At 57.1% G+C, this 15,738-nt stretch overlaps 4 protein-coding genes across 4 annotated transcripts; 3 read left to right on the top strand and 1 right to left on the bottom strand.

Annotated features, from left to right (window-relative positions):
- Positions 1-788: 788 nt before the first annotated feature.
- On the top strand, positions 789-2,098 carry MAM_07401 (uncharacterized protein; the record flags this gene model as incomplete). The annotated part of the gene is made up of 2 exons (XM_040826199.1): positions 789-822; positions 939-2,098. The coding sequence occupies 2 exons, from the start codon at positions 789-791 to the stop codon at positions 2,096-2,098; spliced, it is 1,194 nt and encodes a 397-aa protein (XP_040675871.1).
- Positions 2,099-2,644: 546 nt separating this feature from the next.
- On the top strand, positions 2,645-5,867 carry MAM_07400 (Vacuolar protein sorting-associated protein 11; the record flags this gene model as incomplete). The annotated part of the gene is made up of 5 exons (XM_040826198.1): positions 2,645-2,656; positions 2,760-3,773; positions 3,824-4,057; positions 4,120-4,455; positions 4,518-5,867. The coding sequence occupies 5 exons, from the start codon at positions 2,645-2,647 to the stop codon at positions 5,865-5,867; spliced, it is 2,946 nt and encodes a 981-aa protein (XP_040675870.1).
- A 510-nt stretch (positions 5,868-6,377) lies between these two features.
- On the top strand, positions 6,378-7,283 carry MAM_07399 (Rossmann-like alpha/beta/alpha sandwich fold protein; the record flags this gene model as incomplete). Its single annotated transcript, XM_040826197.1, has 1 exon — positions 6,378-7,283. The coding sequence occupies one exon, from the start codon at positions 6,378-6,380 to the stop codon at positions 7,281-7,283; it is 906 nt and encodes a 301-aa protein (XP_040675869.1).
- Positions 7,284-10,168: 2,885 nt separating this feature from the next.
- Positions 10,169-13,694, bottom strand: MAM_07398 (calcium permease; the record flags this gene model as incomplete). The annotated part of the gene is made up of 3 exons (XM_040826196.1): positions 10,169-10,597; positions 10,671-13,417; positions 13,514-13,694. 3 exons carry the CDS (start codon positions 13,692-13,694, stop codon positions 10,169-10,171), a joined length of 3,357 nt encoding a protein of 1,118 aa, XP_040675868.1.
- Positions 13,695-15,738: the final 2,044 nt, after the last annotated feature.

Below are 15,738 nucleotides of genomic sequence, written 5' to 3'. Positions count from 1 at the left end.
CGTGAGACGTGAGTCGTGCGGCGGACATGGCTGCTTTGGGGAGAGGTGCGCTGAGCAGGAGGAGCCACAGCGGACACGTTTAAGCAAAGTAAGTAAGTACCTACTTGTTACTTTAAGTACTCACCAGGAGAGGGGCCTCCAATGGGCCTGCGACCCTGAACCGCGCGCCCAAGTGCCCAAATGAGGTACCTACTTATACCTAAGTACTTAAGGAGTACTTAAGAAGTAAGTTGTACTGGATGAGTGGAACATTCGAAGCACATGCACCCAGGGCCACAGCCACGTGTGGCCTGCCCTGCCTGTCCACAAAGTTTGGACGGTGTCAGGTTTGGTCGGGTCCATCATCCATCCATCACCACATCCATCCCCCAGCTCGTTACGGACTAGGTGTACACATCATACTGGCTCCGACATCTGCGTCTTCCTTCACATTCTCTCGTTTGGAAAAAAACACAAGCTCGCCTAAGCCGGCGTCTCACCCAACGCCATCCTAGTTGCAGAGTTGCCTCGTGTCGCCCTCGCTTCCGTTGCAAGCGCCACCGTCAACGGCCGCCTCGAGACACGTGCGATTGACGTCGTGATTCAGCAGCCAGGCAGACCGTTGCTCTGTCTGCCATCTGGTGTCTGTCCGGTCTCTGGGCTTCTCGTCACGTCCAGAGATCCTCAGGTCTCCTCCTGCGTGTGTTCATCTCCAATCTGACCCTCTGTCATCTGCCGTCGGCAGCTTGGGCAACCGAGCATAAAACCCCCGTTGCTGTCATCCACCTCGCCAAGTCCGCCTTGCTGCCATGACTCTGACGGATATGATCAATGAACCTCACGGTGAGCTAGTCCTCAGCCTTGCACCATCAAATTCACCACTACACCAGACGACCGTTGCCCAAACCTGTCCATCTCCCCACCTCGCAAGGTCATATTTCTGATGAATCCCCCTCCAGACCGACAGGCGCACCGGCGACGCCCCTTCTCAACATGGGTCAAGAAATTGACCAATTTCAAGTCCTCCTCCGACGGCGACCGCCCCAAGCGACACACAAAGGCGAAACGCGGACACAAGTTGAACAACCCTTATCCTCAGTCTGGCCATGCGAGCCAAAACCAACCCAACAACCCCAACAACCTGAACGGCGCGGTGAATATCAACGGGGCCAACCACGCTGGAGCGAATGGTGATGGCTCCTACTCCTTTACCGCTGCCTGCACCGGCAGTATCCCGTCGCTTGACCAGCCCGTGCGAAGCTCCGTTGATGGTCTCGGCCTTGCGCCCACAACGGCTGGCACTGTGTCAACAGAAAACGAAGCTCCACGATCTCTCGCTCCCAGCCACGGAGGAGCAAGTTCTCTGGCTGGAACCAGTCGTACCATTGGCGGTGGCATGGACGGCCGAAGAGGCGGCGATAGCACCTTTTCCAGTCCTGCTCCTTCGGTGCGGTCTCTGACTACGACTCTAACTACGATTCAGTCCGTAGCCCCCAACGGAAATACACCATATGTTGCGCCGCCGCCGCACAGCAACACGCAATCCATCCAATTTAGCCAGCCGTTCCCCTCCACATCTCCGGCCTCGGCAATTCCACCACATCTGGCACCAACCAGCAACCCAACCACGTATAACTCCGCCATTGCCAATAATCTCTTGACCGACAATGCCTCCATCTTGACATTGGCGTCGTCTAGTAAGCGCCGGCGCCGACGTTCCATGGACACCGACGCATCGGTGCGCGCACTGGCCCCCTCATCACTCTGGGGAGGGAGTCGTGAGAGTCTCCCACTCAGTGTTCTTAGTGCCAATATTGACCAAGGAGGCATGCCCACGACGCCTGGGATCCCGGGGAGCGGTTCACGGCTGGGTGCAGAGCGAAACAGTATCTACTCATCTACCGGCATCGGCCCAGCCATCAACAATGAGAGAAACAGCATTCTTGCCAAGCAGGGCGACGGTGCGAGTGTTCGGAGCGGCCCTTTGGGTCCCGGACGGCCAGATAGCATCAGCGGAAGCGTTGTAGGTGTAACTAGCCTGTTGATGAGTCCGAGAGAGGGGCCGGAGCAGCAAAAAGCCAAGGAGGACGGGGCGGCTACCGGAACCAAGGAACAGTGAGCTGGGCCGTTGTTATCATGAGTGATGAAAAGCTAGGCGTTGTCCGTGAGAGCTTGTGGGACTTTTTGGCTTTTGGGCCGGGACACTTTGTTTTGGAGCTTGGGAACTGGCAATTGGCTGGATGGATAATGGCGGACAGGAGTACCTCACGAGATACCCGGGACCACAGCTACCCTGCGTCGGAATTTACCAGTATTGGGCCCAGGTGCACACAAAGTGCATCATTAAATGAAATCGCGATAGCGGAGCATTGATATCGATGCTGGATATTCCGTACGCTTAGTGTAGTTACCTTGTTGCGGCGACATGTGATGACGTGAATGATGCAACTGCCTTGGGTGGCCACACGTGCACTCAAGCCACATCTGCCCTTCTTCCTCTAACCTGGGGGTGGGGCAGGTGCGGCGGCGCAGCCAAAGTCACAAGCCACTCCAGCTATCCCAGCGCTCTCTCGAGCTGTCCCATCTTGGTCATCATGCAGCAAGGACATCCACCAACCTCATCTCTCCTTCGTATCGGCACTCGATCATCTGATGTATCGTCGACATGGCGATTTCGGTATGTGGCCTTGACACCTTGTGCGGAGGAAGCCACCCAGTCCATCCGACCCTGAGACGGCTACCGGCCACCCGACAGCTGCTCGACTGCTAACACCCCTCAGTGGAAGTCCTTCGACTTCTTCGAAGTCTCACAAGTCTCCCTCTCTGACGACGAAACACGCAGCCTCTTTGAGGCTAATGAAATATCCAGCGTCTGCTCTGGATCCGATAGCCTCTTTTTCGGCGGCAGCGATGGATCCGTCAGCATCATCGGCAAGGGCTGGAAGGTAGTAAGGAAATTCCAGGCCCATGATGCCGGACGAATCACACACATGCGCCAAGTTGAGGGGACAAGCCTGCTGGTCACCGTCGCCGAGGACCTGAGCAGTGAACCCGTTCTCAAAGCCTGGGCGCTGGATAAGATCGTAAAGAAAAATAGCATGCCAACTTGTCTGAGCACCCTGACCATCAACAACGGCCGACGACAGTTTCCGATTTCGGCTTTCGCAGCCTCCGATGACCTGTCTCAGATTGCAGTCGGCTTTGGCAACGGTACGGTGACGGTCATCCGTGGCGATCTCATTCATGACCTGGGCACGAAGCAGCGCATTGTATTCGAGTCCGAGGAACCGGTTACCGGCGTGCAACTAGCAACGGACGAGAAGCTCACGACGTTGTTCATCTCTACCACCACGCGAATAGTCAAATTGGGCTTGTCTAGGAAGGGTCAGGGGCTTCCTCCCAGGACTGTGGAAGACAGTGGCTGTGCGTGGGGATGCATGGCGCTGGATAAGAAAACGGGCGATGTCGTGGTGGCGAGAGATGACGCAATTTACACATACTCGCTAGATGGTCGAGGGCCGCCAAAGGCATATGAAGCTCCAAAGACGTTAATTGCCATGTACGACAACTACGTGGCACTCAAGTGCTTGCCGACGGGGGCCAATGGACGGGATCCGGACAGCATGCGACGACGGTTCGGCGGCGGCGGTAACGACGACCTGTTCAACGCCACAATGTTTGTTCTTCTGGAACCGGATCTGCGAGTCATTGCGCATTCGGAGACAATGATGTCCCCTTTGAGATTTATTTTTGATGTATGGGGAGACTTGTATACCATGTCGGAGGAGGGAAAGGTGACGGTGACTGGTCTTGAAAATCCGTTGTCAGGGGCTGACGTTTGCAGATTCATCGATATCATGAAAAGCCGTTGCAGCAGCGACTGGACATGTTGTACCAACGCAACATGTTTCCTCTTGCTATTGAGCTAGCAAAGGGCTCTGGCATGGACGGTCAGCAGCAAAGCATCATTTATCGCAAATTTGGCGATCATTTACATCAAAAGGCGGACTATGACGGAGCCATGGTGCAGTATATTCGAGCCATTGATACGACAGAGCCGTCACATGTCATCCGTAAAGTGCGTTTTACCAGTGTCTGGATCGGATCAAAGATGGATAGCAAAGGTGCTGACAAAGGCAGTTTCTTGATACCCAACGAATACATAATCTCATTCAGTACCTTGAACAATTGCACGAGCACAGAAGAGCCACGGCTGATCACACAACGCTCCTTCTCAATTGCTATGCAAAGCTCAAGGACATTGCGAAGCTGGAAAAGTTTATCAAGTCTCCGGGAGACTTGAAGTTCGACCTGGACACGGCCATTGTTATGTGTCGGCAAGGGGGATACTACGAGCAGGCTGCCTATCTCGCCAAACGGCACGGGGAGACGGAGCTTGTTGCCGATATTCTGATTGAAGATTCCAAGAGCTACGACGAAGCGCTGGACTACATCTGGCGGCAAGATCCTGAAGTGGTAAGTCTACTATTTTGGTACGCTATTTATTAAATACATACGGTGCCTGACTTGATGTGGAGGCATACCCATGTATGCAAAAGTACGCTCGAGTCCTTATCGAAAATTGCCCCAAAAATGCGACGAAGCTTTTTATCGATTACTATACGGGAAAATACCGTCCCAGAAGGTCGGTGGCTGCCATTCCCGGCGATGCGCCATTGACGGGAGGCTTCACATCAGGCGCTGCCAGTGCCGTGCAAAACCTGACGAACTATCTACCTTTTCCTTACATGGGCACGTCTTCCGGGCACCCAGCATCGCCGGGCACGCCTAGCAACGCCAAGCAGCCGGCAGGTAACGGAACCGTGGAGGTCAACGAGGACGACCATCCGGCACCAAAGTACACCGTACCAGCACCGCGAACTGCATTTTCTTCATTCATCGACCACCCAGATGAATTCATCACGTTCCTGGAAGCGTGTCTCGAAGAGGGGGATTTGAAGGTCCCGGATCAAACGGATATATATACCACTCTATTTGAGATGTATCTGTACAAGGCAGGCGAGAATAAAGGTCACCACCGCGAGGAATGGGAGGCCAGGGCGAAGAAGCTGATTGAGGGCGAGCACGTACCGATGGAAAGCTCCAACGTGCTCTTGCTGTCAGACTTGTGCAACTTCCGCGACGGCACTGTCCTGGTCAAGGAGCAAGCCGGGCTGGTCTTTGACATATTCCGATCATACACGTCTGCCAAAGACACACGGGGCGCCATCAAGGCGTTGAGGAAGTACGGGCCCGAGGAACCGCAACTATACTCGGCAGCGCTCGCGTACCTCACGTCGGACCCGAAAGTGCTTGAGGAAGCGGGGGCAGACGAACTGGCCAAGGTGCTCTCCAAAATCGACAAGGACGGTCTCATGGCGCCTCTGCAGGTGGTCCAAACCCTGGTTGGGCAGTCGTCGGCCGGCGGGGTCGCAACAATGGGCATGATCAAACCTTACCTCCACGACACAATCACGCGCGAGCGCAAGGAGATGCAGGACAATCGCAGGCAAATCGACACGCTGCGGGTGGACACGGAGAAGAGGAGGGCGGAAATTGCAGATCTGGGGTCCAAGCCGGCCGTGTTCCAAGCAACACGGTGTTCGGACTGTGGACAGGGCCTGGATTTACCGGCTGTGCATTTTCTGTGCAGGCATAGCTTCCATCAGCGGTGTCTCCGGGGTGGCGAGGGCGACGACGTGGAGTGTCCGCAGTGCGCGGGGGGCAATGATCTTATCCGCAAGATGAGGGAGGAGCAGAGGAAGGCGGCGGGGAAGCACGACCTGTTCAAGATTGAGCTGGAGGGCAGTGAAGATCGGTTCCTGACGGTGGCCAAGTGGTTTGGCAGGGGGGTCATGAACGGCGCGCACACGGACGGTGAGGTCTGAGGAGCTCTTTGATTTTCCTCTGGCGGTCCACTTTGTCAGTTGACGTGTCTGAAAGTCACCGTCTTCACGATGGATGCATTCGATGAGCGGCTATTCATCCAAAGTGACGGTTCGTGGTGTGGGTTAGATGTGTGTGGTGGTGTTGGTTCATGGCCGGCGGTTTGGCGGTTTGGCGGTTTGGTCGACAAGGAGTAGTACCAACTCGGGGGCAAAAATCTGCACGCGTTTGAGAGACCTACTGGAGTCTGGGACTGGCTCCCTCGACACAGGCACTCGCATGCATATTCGTGCAGGGTTAGGTTCGTTCGTCATAGCTATTTAACGTTATATACTGGACCCTTCTCTGCGTCATGGGCCGTGGGAAGCGCATGCATGCACACTGTGCGCAGGAGCGGGGCGGGCTTCATGCAACCTCGCTCTGATTGCCTCAATTCTCTCGGCCCCCAAGACAACAACAGCAGACAACAGGAACAAGCACCGCCGCCGGCCACCACAGAGACAGGCGCAACCATGTCCACGCTGCAGACAGCCGGCATGTTTGCGGACGCGCTCAAGGCCTTTTCTGCGTCCCGGGACGCCTTTCGCGTGCTCTCCACGGTGCCGCGTGCGTCCCCGTCGACGTCGCCGCCGCCGCCGCCACGCAGCCTCATCGTCCTCGACTCGAGCTTCAACCCGCCGACGCGGGCGCACGCGCAGATGGCCTGCTCAGCTGTGCGGCAGGCCGGCCTAGGCTCCGGCTCCAGCTCCGATTCTGGCTCTGGCTCTGGCTCTGGCGCGAGACTGGTCCTCCTCTTGGCGGTGACGAATGCAGACAAGGGCCTCGTCCCGGCCCCGTTGGAGGCGCGGCTTGGCATGATGCAGGCGTTTGGCCGGGACCTGCGGCGGTGCGGCTTGGCGGTCCCCATCGACGTGGCGGTCACGACGAGGCCGTACTTCCGCGACAAGGCGGCGGCGATTGCGGCGGCGGGGGTCTACGCGGCCGCCGCGGAGCCGGAGCTGGTGTTTCTGTGCGGGTTCGACACCGCGGTGCGCATATTCGACCCCAAGTACTACCGTGGTGCTGGCGGCATGGCGGGCGCCCTGGGGCCCTTCTTCCGGCGGGCGAGGCTGCGCGTGACCATGAGGCCGGGCGGCGCGTGGGGCGCGGCCGAGGAGCAGGCTGCGTATGTGAGCGGTCTGGGGGCCCGTCTGGAGGCTGTTGGCGGCGACGCCTCGTGGGTGACGAGGATCGAGTGGGTGGACGCGGTGGACGGCGCGGACGGCGCGGTCAGCAGTTCGCGGGTGAGGGAGGTGGTGAGGCGGCCTGGTGGTGACGCCGTGAGCCGTCGGCTGGACGGCCTGGTTGGGGACGAGGTTGGGAGGTGGATTGACGAGATGGGCTTGTATAGGGAGCAGGTCGACGGCACCTGTTCGTAACGGAAGTCGACGCGTGGAGGTGACGGCCTCGACGGCCGGCAGCTCCTCCAGGCCCTACCTACGAGGCACGAACTGGACTCGGACTTGGACTCGGACTTGGGCAACGGAGACGAGTCACGAGCTGCTTTGCTGATCACGGCGGCCGGGCCCTACGAGACACGACGTGGACTCGGACTTGGGCTGTTATAATACCCCCCATCGCGCCCCCGACTCTTGTGGCTCGGGCTGTCCCTGCGGTCATGGCCAGACGCGAAAGCCTCAACCGTGATTCTCGGCTCCGAAGGGGTGCGTCGAGCACTTCTCCAGCGCGGTACAGTACCTGCCTGTGGAGGTCGTTGTCACGGCAGAGTCGCCGGCCGTCGGTCGTGTTGTACCTCCGGTAGGCCATGAGAGATCTGTTGCAGCCGGCACACTGGCAAGACGTCGCGCACCCCCACGGGTCACAAAGCTCTCGATTTCAGTATTGCAGTTCTGGCAATGCGTCGTCAATGTGCCGTCAGTCGCTGTTCCGTCGACTTTACAAGACGGAGGCCCACTGTGCCCGGCGCGGTCGAGACCCGAAGCTTCGCGCCTGCCTCGTGCCCTCGTGTCAGTCGTAGCTTGAGGTTGAGGCATGGTGCGAGGGAAAGGGGACATACCCCCGCCGTTTTGTTTTGCTTTTGTGGTCCTGCTGGCCTGGATGTCGGGCAAAAGTATAAGAGTTGCTGTCTGTGGTACAAGAGTTGCTGACTGTGGTATAAGCGTTGCTGTCTGTGGTATAAGAGTTGCTGTCTGTGGTACAAGAGTTGCTGTCTGCGACTCGAGCAGGATAGTCGTCTCGGCCTCGTCATCTTGGAGGGGAAAAGCCGGTGTTTGATAGTGGGCACAAAATGGTAGATGCGTAGAACGCTGGACGTACAACTCCGGGTCTGTTCGGCTATTGTGTCGCTGGCCTACGTGGCAAGCACCTGAAAGCACCAGCACAAATACCGTGTGGACGAGAACAGGGAAAGAAAACAAGACGCACTGCTTACTACACGCCTCGTGCTACGACTCTACCTGGCGGCTTCGGCTGTACGTTTTGATGGCGATCACGACTACGCCGCCACATGGGCATCTTCTGAACTCGTGTGGAACTGATGCTCCGTTTGTCGATTACACGACACCAAGTTCTACCTAAACGCACTGCACCGCCACGGGCTCATAGCCGCCGTCCTAAACGCCGCAGCCGCCACGCAGTCATGACCGACGCCGACGAGCCTCGCCACCGCACTCCTCGGGTTTCCCCCTAGGTCCCCGTGCCTAAAGACGTTGAGTTGTGCAGCAGTCTTCTGCACTAGGTCTTGTCACCATGACGAAAGGTTTATTTCGATTCTCCTTGCCTCGCGGCTACTTGGGTACCTCCCTACCCTGTACGAGAAGCAAACGGCTCACCCCCTTCACACGCACATGCCCAGGCACAACATCCACAAAACCGCCGAGCAGAGCAAGCGATATTACGCCCAGGGTCCACCTTCACCTTGCCGAAATGAACCATCCACAATCCATCAAATTTCCTGCGTCCCAAAGTCCAAGCAAGCGGACTATCAAATAGTAGAAAAAAAATCCACCCCAGCCACTTTCCACCAGCACAGCAAAACCCCCCACTTTTCACGCCCCTCTCACAATCCGCTCAGCTCGCCAAAGCCCCTGTTCCGCCCCACCCCGTTCTGCCGTCCCAAAAACTTTTAGGCGGTCGCGTCCTCACCGCCCCCACACAAATCCTCTATAAAAACCTCGTCTCCTGCGCTCTCTTTTACCTCTTTTTCTTTCTTTCTTCTTCATGTCGACAATACTTCAGTAAGCGCCCGTCTACCCGCTTCGCCACCAGACTCCCTCTAATATTCGCTGCAGGAGAATCATTTCTATAGTATTCGACCTTCTCTTGGTTCCCTAAAAGAGCCACAGAATCCACCCTGGTTGATGACTGTATATCCTCGACGCCCTAGGGTGAAAGCTCTGGTTCCTCTCGTCCTGTCCGCAAGGATGGCGGCGTCTCGCGGCCCACGCGGACGCTGTATGGAGAGATTGTTCCCGCACGGCATGGCAACATGCCGGGAAGCTTTGTTGGTGATCTCGTCCCTGTTCGTTGTCTCGCCTTTGGGCGCACGGATGGGGTGGGTGTCGATGGACGTCTGACAGGCCTTTTTCTTTACTTTTCATTGCGGTCCGGGCTTGACTCGGACGTGAGGAAGAGTTTTTTTTAACCGACCAACCGACACGTCGGGCTTGCCAAACGGTAATACCGAACGACGTAAGTGGTGGCCACGGCTGTAGATTGTCTCGTTTGTCTTGGGCGGCCGCATGCCACGGCCCCTTTTTGTGAAGTCCACTACAGGCCCGTCGATATGCCCAGAGGACCCTGCACGGATCTCGACTACACGCGCCGAAGCATATAATCCAGATGGCCTGGTTTTCCCCTCCGTCCTGTGCCAATGTCATGCCTGCTCCAATCGCTCTGGTCCGGTTGGCGGCTGGTCATTCGCGCGTCCAAAGAAGAACAAGAATGACGAGACCCGACGCGGTAGGCAAACACTGCTCCTGATACCAATGAATAATCAATGAACTAGGCTAGTCCCATGACAAGCGTAAACGTAAACGCAAACGCAGTTAACCCAGATGCGCCTGAAACCGTCCATGTCCCAACTGTGCGGTAGACGGCCACTCCCCCTTCTCTCACCTAGACCTCCAGCAAACTCGAATTGATACAGCATCGACCGGCAGTAGAGATACACGTACATCATCACCGCTGTTCCACCTACACACTCACCCCGACACGGACCCCAACCAAGGACACGTTCCGTTGTACTGCGGACGATTTTTGTATGATTGCGACGAGCCCCCCTTCCCTTCCCCTTACCCGTCATTCAGATTGCATATGCTCGTCCGCTCGCCCCGCGGCCTGTCGTCTTGAAGCTCCTGTACTTTCCATCCTCCCCCATAATGTCGAATCGCTCCATGCCCATCACCTCGGACGTGAAGCCGCTAAAGTAGAACCCAGTCACCACGACAAAGTACGTCAGCACCAGGATGCTGCCCTTGAAGTAATTGCTCTTCCCTTCGCCGTAGACGTAGCTCAGCAGGAAGACGCACAGAATCACCGTCACCATGTCCCACTGCGGAAACAGCAGGGAAAACGTATACGAGCTCGGGTCGCTGCCGCTGGGGATGTTGGGGTACAGGGCTGAGTAGAGAACGAGCGCTGGAATCTGGAGCAAGCACACTTGCAACGCGTATGCGGAGCCGATTTCCATGGATAGGGCAATGTTTCCATTCATGGCAAAAGATATGGCGTTCTGCAATCACGTCAACGGGCTGTCGGTCGTCTCTGCAAGCATGCTTGCCGACCAAAGGGAGTGCTCGACTTACCAGAAACTCGGTCGTGTTGGGAACCAGCGCAAAGAGCGTGACGCCCAGAAACTTTTGGTCAATCGAAAAACTCTCCAAGACGACGTCCACCGTGTCCACTAGAATCTCCGCAATGACGGCATACAAAATGGTCGCCCCCAAGAGGATGATGGAACTCTTGGCACGACCCCAGTTGGGAGCATCGTGACCGCCCCCGTGGGCGTCAGCATGGCCGGTCACCGTTTCGGCGGCAGCCGTAGCTTCATCGCCCGCCTGAGCGTGATGTGTTCTCACCGTGCCATGTGGGCCGGGGACCGTACACAGCTTTCGCAGCCTTTCCCGATCCCTCGACGCAAGTGTGGCGGCAGTGGCGGCAATCTGGGCAACCTCCCGAGCCAGAGCGGTGTTGTCCGCTTGGCTGAGCCCAGGCACATTGACCGTGGACCGCATCGTGTCGCTTCCCTTAGGAGGAACTACGTGTGGGGTGGCGGCCAGGCCGTTGGCGGCAGCAGCGTCCTGGCGGCCCGTTTCGTTGGGGCGAGGCTGAAGTCCGACTTGCTTTAGCGACTGACCCAAAATGCGCTTGTAAAGGTGGGAGTCGCGAATGTCGGCGCCAGTCGATTCAGCCGCCGAAGGCTGTGAGGCCCGAAGCATCGATGCGTGGAGTTGCTCTTCGTGCCTCTTCTCCTCAATCTCGGCGTTCCAGATCACGGCGGCGTGAGTACGCAGCGTGAACCACAAACCAATCAGGTAGGAGAAGAACAGCATGGAAGCAGCCAGGTAGCAGTACGGCCGTACGGCCTCGAGGTAAAATCGATCGTCAAGCGCCGGTGCCTGCGAGAAGTAGCATCGACGGCAATCGGGACCCCTGCCCGCAGCACCGTTTCCGCCGGGTCCCGAATCCTCGCAATCCGTACAGCTCAGATCATGGGTCCCGTAGATTTGATAGAACAGCGTCGGGCCGAACGCACCGACAACGGCAAATAGCAGCATGGTGGACGTGACACCAGCTGACCTGGCATTGAATCTCTGCGTTTTGCGCTTGAGGGCGCCAAAGCACATGGAAATGCCAGGCAGGAAGAGAATACCGGCGAATATGCTGCCGACAATGCTGCCTTCCACGAGCTGACCCTTGCCCTGGCTGAGAGCCACACAGTAGAGAAACACTTCGACGACGGTGGCGAAGAAGGCATTGATGGCCGCACCAAGCCCCATGGAGGACTGGGCCGATATAGAGGCAACGGCCTGGCCGATAAAGTATGCCAGTGGGATGATGGACAAGAGACTGGCCGTGAACAGAAAAGCCGGGGACGTGATAAAACTGGCCCCGCCAGCCACGCCCTCGAGAACGGCCCAGTCGAAAATCACAAAGCAGACGACGGCCATGAGGTTGATGAGGAAGATATTGGTGCCGTCAACGGTGTACTTCCAGTACTTGGACCCAACGGCTCGATAGGTGCAGACCAAAATGGACGAGTCGGGCGCGTCTTGGTTTCGCATGTAGCCCACATGAGTCTCAAACGACAGAGCGAGTGGATGTCGACGGAGGTGATCGAACAGGAGGATCGTGACCTTGCCCATGGGGATCCAAAACACGAGGAACCAGCAAATGGCCGAGGTGGCGATCAAGACTGGTGAAATGAGGCAGTAGAAGAAGATGAAGAAGACGACCCGGCCAATGTTCCACTCGCCCCTGCCAAAGAGTCGTCGTCGTCTCTTCATGCGAGGAGGCATATTGCGAGACCTGCCTCGTCGACCTCGTCCTAGCAGGCTGTCCGTTTCACTGTTTTCAGAATCGACGCTTCGCCTGGATCGGCCGACGATGGATCGATTGCCGTCTGGCCCAAAAAAGAGCCGGCCATACTCCAAGTCGCCGCTTTGCCACTGTTCATACTCCGAGATGCTTCGACCTTCGTCTCCATCTTCGTGCGAGTACGCTTCGTCCTTCTCCAGACGTACAAACTTGCCAAAGGGATAGAACAGGTAGCCGGCCAGACCCCACAGCACCCGCCCATACTCTTTGCCACTAGGGGCCGCTGCAAAAAGTAAGCAGACAACAGCCCCAAGAGCTGCAAAGGCGGCCGTCCACCATCCGAACACGAGGGTCCAGAGAAGATTAAACAGAAGAAGCCAGTTGCTCACGCGGCCTCCGGGGGAGGAGTGGATGTCTGCCTGAGCAAACTTTTGAATGGAGCGGTCCTTCTTGTACAACGCAGGCTTCCAGACTCTGATACCAAAAGGATGCGTCTGGTTAATTGCCTGCTGTCTGTCTTTGAGGGTAAAGCTCTCGGCCTCGCTAATGTCGCCGTCAGAGTCACAGTCAACGTGCTCTTCCAGAGGCAGCTCGTCACCATGCTCTGGTTCGTCCTCCTCTGTTGTTGTTGTGGGAACACCTCCGGCGCGAGATTCCTCGTCGTCTTCTCCGTCGCCACCGGTTCGATATGGCTGCAGACGTGAGAGTGTAGCACTAGCCTGTTGTGACCGTCGGCGAGTCGAATATCCTTGGCGCTCGACAGCATCGGCCTGGACCTCATGGGGTTCGTCGTCGGCAGAGAAGATTTCACCACGGTGCGGGGTGTTGGAAGACGTCCTCCTCGACAGCGGTGGTTTTCGAAGCCGGGAAAACGACTTGACTTTGTGGGGATGTTTGAAGCCAGGCCGCGACGGCTGAGGCGTTCCTTTTGACTGAGGGTGGTCTTGCGACTGCGATTGGGATGACTCGGCCGGGATTTGGCCACTGGGTGTGTTGGGGGGGTTGTTTATGGATCCTGCAACAGGCTGGGTTAGCGTATAGGCCGACGTGGTGAAGTTGCAACCAGCCGCGCGTTGGAGAGATGGGTTGAGACAGAAACATTGACACGTACCGTATCCAGCACCTTCGGGTCTGTGCCGCACGGTATCGGTTGACTGGTAGCTCTCCCTCAAGCCATCGCCCGGACGAGTAGTGGTCGTGCTGTCCACGGTGTTGCGGCCTGCGTCAGTCGGCGATATCAGCGATGTTTGGCGACGTGCCGAAGACGCGCCGTCCTTGCTTGGCGTGTCCATGGTGCACAGGCAGCGGCGCTGTAGCCGAGAGCTTTCCAGTGTTGGAGTAAACACGGGTCGAGTTGATCAAGCTTTGCTGTCCAGAGGCTGTAGTGCAATCCCGGAAAGACGATGACCAGGCCTTGGAGGTTGGAGAGACGACACGCAGCGGAGCTTTGAGCAGCTCATTCAAGTACTCCAGTCGAGAGCATTTCCCGGCACCTTCCTGGCTCGAGCACGATGCCGCGTTCCGGAAGCAGCCCAAGGGGAATTAAAGAGTGGTCAGGCTTCTTTCTGCAGCAAAAAAGGGTGAAGTGGTAGAAAGAGAAAAGTAGAGCAGGCACCGGCAGACGCGGCAGCGATGCAACATTCCCAGGACGGAGGCACGGGACTAGCGTCAATTGGGAGTTGCTCGGGGACGGAGGCGCCAGGTGTGAGGCGCGAGGCGTGATGGATGGGTTGGCGGAGACTGATCGGACGTCGAGGGCGATGGAGATGATAAGTTAATATGGCTTGCCAAAGGCCAAAGGCGACGACACAGTTCTTGGCGAGCGGCAAATGCTGGGGGCGAGACGAGCAAGGCTCATTGGCCGTGGACCTTGGCAATCCTGATGAACACTGAGGAGTGCTGGCCCTCTCTGGGCTTGGCACCTGCGACTCGCCGACTACGACGGGTTCAAGGCACTTATCAGGTACGTACTAAGTAGGTGCCTTTGGTAGGTACTCATTCAGACGCAGTCGCGGACCAATGCAGCCCTGCCTGGCTTTTTTGTTTCCTCTCTCCAAGTGTTTTGGACTTGCGCACTTATCAGCTTTTGCATGGAAATAGTAGACAACCCAAGTCGAATGGGTTGCCAGCCCATCATCACAAGCTCGGCCCCTCTTTGGATCCGATGGCATGCACTCCAACGCGGTCAACTGTCAAATCGAACCAGACCCGACCACTCGCTCGACGCTCGCCCTTGGACCGCGAGAAACAGTGTCCTCCATGGCCACAGTACACGATACTCGTTTCAAAGCAGGTCTGGTCGCGTCATCCATCCTTCATCAGCTGTGACTCGAGCATCGTGAACGGTTGCAGGGCACCGTTTCGGACCGTCACGGCACCTACGGCCACTGCGACTGCTGCTGTGTGACAATGTCAACACGATTCCATCACTGCTTCCATGTTGCAGTGAGACTGCCATGTCCGTTATCTCAGCCCTCCAGCCGTGCGTGTCCCTGCTGTACGTCTGCTCGTGGTGCCAACTTCCCAGCATGCCGTCTTGACCAATGTGAAGAGGCCAGATGACGCCTCGTAGCGTCCGCCATCCATATTTGGTTAAGTAGTCTGTCTGTACAGGACACCCCGTGCACTTTTCCTTTATTTCGCCGTGACACAGCATCGGCTCCGTATCTCTTGCCAATACCAAGAGACTTGGACCTCTTGTACCTACCTAGGAGGCAGTTGGTAATATTATCCCGAGGTTGCGAGGTTGCGAGGTATTCAGTAGAACGTCAACTTCCATCCGCCTCTTTCAGATGCCATTTCAAAGTGCAAGCCCACAACGTTGACTAAACACCAAGCCTTGGCGGAAGTCGAGATAGGGGTCGCCGCCCCTCGCGGCGCGACTGACAGACGGGCCGGCTGCAAGTCTCTAACGTTCGGTGATTGTTGTCCGTAAATCAAGCTTGGTTGGTTGAGAGAAACAGTGCTTGTAACCTGTGTACCTGCCATCTTCACCATCACGCGGCACCTTCTCGATTGATGCCCTGCATGGGCCCTTGGATCCCCGGATACCAAAGGCCTTGCTGGCAAGCCATGATCCACTGCGGCCCGATGGATGGACCTGGTAACCACCACTTTTCAGCCTTCGGCCTTTGCTTCGCAGAATCTCCACCCTCCACTGCAAAAGGGAACTGGTCTGGTGCTGGTGGTGGCGGCGCACAAACTCGCTCGAAAAGGTGCTAGATGTGGTTGCCGGCCGGTGGAGTCCGGCACCCATCTCTCGAGACCAGCGCCAGCCTTCTCGGAGCCCGGCGAAATGCTCGTTCCGAACAGCCACTCACTTTACTATTGCCGTGC

This window comes from Metarhizium album (genome assembly GCF_000804445.1).
Source record: "Metarhizium album ARSEF 1941 chromosome Unknown scaffold_30, whole genome shotgun sequence".
Lineage (NCBI taxonomy): Eukaryota > Fungi > Ascomycota > Sordariomycetes > Hypocreales > Clavicipitaceae > Metarhizium > Metarhizium album.
Note: the sequence above shows the minus strand (reverse complement) of the source record. Positions and strands in the feature narration are given on the sequence as shown.